At 41.7% G+C, this 7285-nt stretch overlaps 1 protein-coding gene across 1 annotated transcript; it reads right to left on the reverse strand.

Moving 5' to 3' along the window:
* Nucleotides 1-697: 697 nt before the first annotated feature.
* On the reverse strand, nt 698-3369 carry klf17 (Kruppel-like factor 17). The gene is made up of 3 exons (XM_046409161.1): nt 3133-3369; nt 1913-3008; nt 698-1778 (listed from the first exon to the last, which is right to left on the reverse strand). Exons 1-3 carry the CDS (start codon nt 3211-3213, stop codon nt 1603-1605), a joined length of 1353 nt encoding a protein of 450 aa, XP_046265117.1. The 5' UTR covers nt 3214-3369; the 3' UTR covers nt 698-1602.
* Between the last annotated feature and the right edge of the window lie 3916 nt (nt 3370-7285).

Raw genomic sequence — 7285 nt, forward strand, 5'->3', positions numbered from 1 at the left:
ACTGTAGCGTGGATGTGTGCGCTGCTGCAGGCGGTGTTACCTGATTCGTCCCAGTAATTGCAGAGGTGTGAGCTTGATGTGAGTAGCCATGCATGGCAGCTCTGCAGTTGTGTATAAAGGATCCAGAAGCCAGCTACCAAACAAACCTGTTTGTACATTCAGCTTATTGTCGTTATCACTGCTGGATGTACAACATACTTCTAAGTCTTTTAAAAACAGTTAACATCCAATGGCAGGAGAAAGTTATATGATTGACCACTAGAGGGCAGTGTCTGATAAGCAGTGATCCAACGTCTGAGAGGCACCTAAATATGCACATTGGCATATGGCTTTATTTGAATCTCTCGACCCATGATGCTTGCTTTCTTTAGAGGAGGGAATAATATTAATAATATAATTCATTGGTTGTATCACTTCAGACAAAAGATCACTGTGTTTTATTAAAATGCTGAAATGATTGGACTTTTGGGATTTTGGGAGATTTGGGATTTAAGTTTTGAAGGGGAGGAGCACAAAAACTTTCAGTCAGTGTCAGCTACAAAAGTGGCTCCTGAGCCTTTGTGTTCAACTACAGCACACTTTGTCTTTGGTGATGCAGCACTGAGAATGCATGAAAAGAAGTCAAAACCCGTATCAGTCCAAAGATCTGGACTTGGAACGACTTGTGAGTGGGAAAAAGGCAATGGCAGACATATACTAGTTTTGTTAAAGCACTTTTATTTTCTGAGCACATAAAAACAATTGCATTCTTGGGGAAAAAATATACATCTGAGAGGCAATTTCAAGTAGAACACTTCCAACCATTGGTTGCAGAGGATTTCTTCATTCATAATAAAAAAGACATCTTCCATAAAAAAATACATGTGTGTTAATGGCACACTAATTAGGCACACTGAGCTGTAACATGTGAACTGGGTGAAGAGAGGGTGCACTGACACATGATGCTTGGGATTCTCAAAATGGGATTGAAAATTAGTTTTAGTACCTGAATTTGTCAACAAGATCAGAATCAGATCAGAACAAGGTCTGAACACTTGACAAATTTAAAATATCTATTGTGTAAACCAACAGCAACCTTGAGAAAATACATTTAAAAATCTTAGTAAAAACCCTGATCTGATTTGAGTGGTATCAAAGATAAAAGCAATGTAAACATTACAAAAATACAATTTACATATGTACAACATTCAGGGTCCTGCCCACAGTGAGTTTTCCCTTTTGGGAAGCAAAAGCCATCTTGTTAAGTCACTCACTAACAATTAATAACTTATCTGAAAGACAGAATGAAGAACATCTTAAATACAGAGTACTATAATTTAGCCACAGATATTCATATATCCACAGATATATACAGAAACCATCAGCATTCATTCTGTTTCTCTGATGGAAAGGCACTTGACTTTTGAAAAGTTCTGGATATGGAGATGAATTTGTGGTATGATAAGTTTGCTTTAAACTCTTTGTCAAGGCACACAAGTCCCTACAGGAACGTTTTATTTCATTGATTTGGGAAAGATGAACAAAATGCGTTTTGTCTCGGATGCTCCAGACATGATCCCATGATGGATTTCAAAACAAAAGTGTCCATAACTTAAATTTGGACTACATATGCCTCTTCATGTGGAGAGCAAGGTGATCTGAACGGGAAAACGCGCGCTCACACAGGTGACACTGGAAAGGTCGGTGTCCAGTGTGCTTTCTGAAGTGACGGGTGAGCTCATCTGACCTGGCGAACTTCCAGCCGCAGCCTTCCCAGTTACAGTGATACGGCTTTTCACCTGAGAGACACAAGACAAGGACTTTGTTTGAATTACAGGCTTTAAATTGCACGAACAACACAATCTTACAAAATCAGAATTTTGTGAAGAACCACTGACAATTGAAATAAATGCATTTGTAGTTCTGTGCTCACCTGTGTGTGTTCTCATGTGGGCTTTGAGGTGGGAACTCTTGGTGTAGGTTTTCCCGCAGCCAGGGAACTCGCAATTGTGCGTCGCGGCGCGTTTTCTGGCCCAAGACCTGCGACCTCGCTTCTGTTTGATGATCCCTACGTCATCGTGCGCGTAGAACTCCATCAACGATGGCGACGAGGGAGGGGTGAGCATCAGGCCCTGTACAGACGCCGGATGATGCTGCTGGTGAACGCGGACAGGCTCTCTGTGCATGCGATACTGTCCTTGAAACTGTGGCAAACTCTGGTGTGCGTACGGCTGCTGGTAGTGCGCGCTCATGTATTGGCTTTGGGGATGGTGTTGATTGGGATAATCACAGCTCATAGGGTTCATTTGAGCCAAATGGCAGTCTGTGTGTCCCTGAGGTTCGGGGTGATGCATGGGGTGTACACCGAAACCTGGAATTGCAGCCTGGTGGTGCGTAAAAGCTGGTTGCACGGAGTGCATCTGGTGTCTCTCATACACTTGTCCCATAAAGTCCCTTCCACCTGCAGCCATCATACAAGATTGACCTACAGGCTCGGTTTTAATTTTGTATCCAAATGGTGGCGGAGACGTAGCTACTACTGGAATAGTGACAGGATTCAACGCTTGCAGCTCGGTGTACTCCCGCACGTCTCTCACTTTGCCTGCGCTGTCCGATAAACTGTCCACTGGGTAGTTCACCTCCGGCGTGAGAAGCTCCGCCATGAGACTGCGCACTGGGCCCGGGCCTGTGAAGCTCGCTGTGCCGTGATAGCTCTGCGCTGCCAGGTGAGAAGGAGGGTGCTCGCTGCAGTCCGGCACAGAGCTACCGCTGCAACTGTCGGGTGACTCGGGCAGGGAATACGCGCACTGCTTCTGCGGCGGAGAAATGTTACCGTTGCTGCTGTTGCTTCCAACATCCGAGCCGATGGTGTTGGACAAAATGAATTCAAGATCCAAGAATTTTCCCAACTCGTCGTCGTCTCTGGGAGGCACAGCAGGAGACTGCACGATGCTGAACTCAACTTCGATGAGCGGCTGGTCTGCGCCACCTCTTGCGCTGCCCCGTGCGCACTCAGCCACCTTGCACAGCTGTACAGAAGGAGCAAATCGAAACCAAGTTAGAGAACCAAGAATCTAACGTGAACAATCAGATCTTCAGGCATACAAAAATAATAAAATACTACAAATTCCAAAGTTAAAATCATGAACTTACATTGTCGACGTGTTTTCCTTCCATCGGCTGGACACTCGGAAAAGATGTTATGACAGACATCATCGCGTCAGCTGCAGCCATCCTGACCGAAATGTTGCTTTTTTAGATTAAAAAGGGCAACAACTTAAAACTGCAATCGCGAACAGAGAGTTTCTTCTCTGTCCATATAGAACCTATTTGGTAGTGTTGACAGCTCAGGAGTGTTCCAGGATTGAGTCTGAGTGTCAACAGTGCTGATGAAGCCTCTTATAGGTCCTTTATCAATACCGGGAGGTGTGGCCTCTACTCCCCCCCGAACACACTCATACACACACCTCCCCCTCAATGGCAAGTACAGCAAACAAACAGAAAATGGCATTCAGGTGCATCAAACAGGTAAGTTACTTAAGTTCATAAACTATGGCGAGAAAAAAAAAATCATCCGTGATTTCATATGAATGCCTGTGGAGGTTAAGGGCACGTCTTCCAAAGCACACGCGAAACTGTTTTCACCGGTTCTCCTTTTCAGTTTAGTCATGGGGATATTTAAAAATCTGCAGCTTTCCAGTCGTGTTTTCAGTATTGGGTGAGAACGTGTGGGAATAAGCGTGTGACGTCTAAAGGTGTCAAATTAAGCTTCAGTCCAGTAATTCATCTTATTGCTGTCCCTTGGGAAACCAAACTTCTTTCTTGAGGCGGGTACAGGGGGCGACACTAAACCTGGCAAAAGTTCTGGAGTGCAGGATGCTTCCAGTGCGTAAAAGACCCTTAAAGTTTCCTTATGCTCCAGCGCAAACCTCTCTCAGTATCTTGGGAATTCTTTCATCAATGCCCCTCAGCCCAGCAGAGACTAAATCTTTAAGACATTCATTTTACAGTTTCGTCCCAGTCTCTTCAAACCCACACGCAGACGCTCACACCTCGTTAATTTGTCCCGACTTGATCCCTGCATGTTTAACACAAACACAAACGTGTAAAGCGGCGGCTCATCGAAACAACCTGTTTATCTCGTTGTCAACAAAGGACGACATGTTTCTTAATGATCTTCCCCCAGAAGCCCTGTAATTGCTATGGTAATGTGCGGGGAAGATGGGTGCTGACAGAGGAATGCTGCCGCAGAACACACTTTGAAATTGAGCCATGAGTTGTTTTTTAGTTCAAATTCATGTGAAGAGACTTTAGTTTTCTACATGGCAGATACATTCTACATATTCAGAATAATATGATTGCGTCATAACAGGTCCCAAATGCTATTTACTAGAATCAGGGCCATAGCTATAGTTATGCACTCTTCACCAATTTGGACCATAAAGCTAAGATAATGATGATAATAATAATAATAATGGATTAAAAGTGACCATATTACAACAGGTAAAATTATATATATATATATATATATATATATATATATATATATATATATATACTGCAATATTTTTTAAACTTAATGTAACTTCATGCAACTTCCAGATAGCCAAAGACCCCAAATTCACAAAAATATCATAAGCATCTGTTGTGTCTGCCACCACATCTCAGTGCAACCATTAGAATGGTGTTTGTTTTTTAATCGTAACCACAATCTGCTGTAACTAAAATAAAATGATTAACTTGGTAGCTCGGACATTACAGATCTAACAGGCAGTCAAAGCACCCTGGTGTCTTTGTAAATCATCTCACAGTGTGAGATAACACACTTAACATTTCACTGCGCATGACTTTCTGCCGACCAAAGGGAATATTTATCTGTTCAAATGTTACCAACATAACATAAATAATGTGATATTTCTTTCTTTTTTTGGTCTCATTTAATGAAGTGAGAAGGAAAAAAAGTTGGTAAGCAGCAACTGGTCCTACAGTGATTAATTTGGATGGACTTTTAAAACCCCAAACTGCAACTAAGCCAAACAGACCAATGCCAACACCAGTGCCTCTCTCTGCTCCTGCAGGTGTTGTGAAAGCCTCTGTCCTGCAGCTCTTTGCCTTTATACGTCGTTATTTTTAACCTGCCGGGCTTACGCAAAACAAATTCCGGTTCTGTCCATGAGCCAAATGGAAATGGACTCTGTTTCCTGAGGAAAAACCTGACACTTGCTTCCTCTGTTTTCACTCTGCAGTGGACATGGCTATGACATGGAGCTACACGTGTCCTGACAAATTTCTCTTTAACGGTTTCTCTTATCATATTTCTGTAACACTTATTTAGGAAATTTAGTGTTTGGCCTTGTCAGTAGTGGTTTTACCTTGAGGTTGAATTAGTCTTCTTTGCCTGTTTATTGTGTTCTATTAAGCCTCTTTCAATATACTGAACTATAATTTGGGAAATGTAAAAAATAAAGGCCACTGAAAAATGCTGTGATCTCCACTGTGGAAAAAAGCTATGCTCTATCTTGTTCAATCAAAGGAATTATCACAACCCCAATTCATGTAAAAAACAAGTAACCAAGAATAGAGACAGATGCAGATAAAGATTTGCCCTGGGCTCAGGTTTCTCTTTTTGTGACTCTTTTCTGAAAGGGAGGAAGTCTACCAGCTCAAGTGTTTTCTAAACACAATTACTTAAGATTACAGTTAAGCAGGCAGACAGAGACAGCCAAGGCATCTCCTCCTGGATACACTGAAATGTTTTCCAAGTAGAGATAAAAAGTGGTTTATCTTGCTCAATTGTTTGTGTTTCTAAGTTTAAAAGTAACAATTTGTCTCTTAGAATAGTCTATTTTTTGTTCACTAAAGCAATGTTATCTTGCCTGGAAACTTAAGCATTGCAAAAAATATGTCTCATTCAGTTTTCTACTTTCTACCCTGTTTAGATGCTTTCAATTCAAATGTTCTTTTTCGTTGTGGAAGGGGAGATAGATTTGTAGAGATTTGTATATATATACTGTATATATATATATATATGGAGGTGGGGATAGTTCAATCCCCACCTCCTACTGTCCACATGTGTCCTCAGGCAAGATTCTGAACGCCAAATTGCTCGTGATGGGTCAGGCCAGCTCACTGCCATTTGTCCCTTTTTTTTGATTCAACGCTCATGAAACCAAACAAGCAGTTTCTGTGGGAATTGCCGTGTGAATGCTATATGCTGAAAAATTGATGCTATACAACACTGCTGGCTTTAATTTGCATGGAAAAGCAGCTGAAGAACACATAAGAGTTGGAAAAGTGGGAAAGTATGAATAGGATTTAAATGTTGAATTCCATATGAAAAGATTTGGATATAAAGGTTTGAATAGAGTATAAATTAGTAGGATAAAAGTATAAATTAGCAGATAAAAGTTAAAAGGAGTAGGCCTGTGAGTAGTTGGAAATGCTGGAAAGGGATGCATGGTGCAAAATACAGCGTAAGCTTGGAGCTAAACTGCATTGCTCGACAGCGTAGTTAGCTAAAAGCAGGCCCTGATAGATAAATGGATGAAATGTCCAGTTTCTACTACACCAAGTGGTACAAATGCAAACATTATTACTTTCTTTAAAGTAATAGTTTGACAGTAGGTTAAAATCAGTTCCAAGGGACATATTTGAATGTTCCTTTGAATTGACTGGATGGTACTGATGACGAGGTAAGCTGCTTGAGTTCATCTGACAGGCTTGTGGGAATAAGTCAGACGAAAAGGTTGAGAACCACTAACTTAATGTATTAGCCTCTTACAGGTCCTGCTTTACTTTGATGCTAAGAACAGATGCAGGAATTTTCACAGGAACCACACAACAGCATATCAGGAACTTTGCATACTCTGCACTAATTTGATGGGAAGCTTCTTTATTCCATGCAAATGTGTGCAGGCATTTTTAGGCAAATGAGCTGCACAATCACTGCCATTCTCTGATTTGGAGACCCACATGTCCGTGCTTACGCATTGTTTTTGTGTTCCTGTCCAAACAGTAGCTGTACTCTGAACAGCCAGGAATAATCTACTTGAACATGGGGACACTGAGACAAACACGCACACCAACAGCAATTATCCTCCATCACCCAGAAAGTGAGGGGAAACCCAGCTGTTATCTTAGATAAATATGCTGTCTTGCATGGCATGAAAAAGAAACAAAGTGATTAGAGTCTAGAAAAAAAAGTAAAACTACAGCGTGGAGACAGGCTAGTTACCTTCTAGAAAACGGAGGTGGAGAGGAGAGGAAATAAGAACAAGCACAAGCCAATGAGGAGAATCATGGGGAA

The sequence above is a fragment of the Scatophagus argus genome, chromosome 13 (genome assembly GCF_020382885.2).
Source record: "Scatophagus argus isolate fScaArg1 chromosome 13, fScaArg1.pri, whole genome shotgun sequence".
NCBI lineage: Eukaryota > Metazoa > Chordata > Actinopteri > Scatophagidae > Scatophagus > Scatophagus argus.

What these genes read in the sequence shown, in the direction of transcription:
- klf17 (XM_046409161.1), bottom strand. Translation starts at nt 3,213, where the DNA reads ATGGCTGCAGCTGACGCGATGATGTCTGTCATAACATCTTTTCCGAGT. An exon ending in AAGGAAAACACGTCGACAAT is followed by an intron (nt 3,009 to 3,132) that starts GTAAGTTCATGA and finishes CCTTCTGTACAG; the next exon opens with CTGTGCAAGGTGGCTGAGTG. An exon ending in CCACATGAGAACACACACAG is followed by an intron (nt 1,779 to 1,912) that starts GTGAGCACAGAA and finishes TGTGTCTCTCAG; the next exon opens with GTGAAAAGCCGTATCACTGT.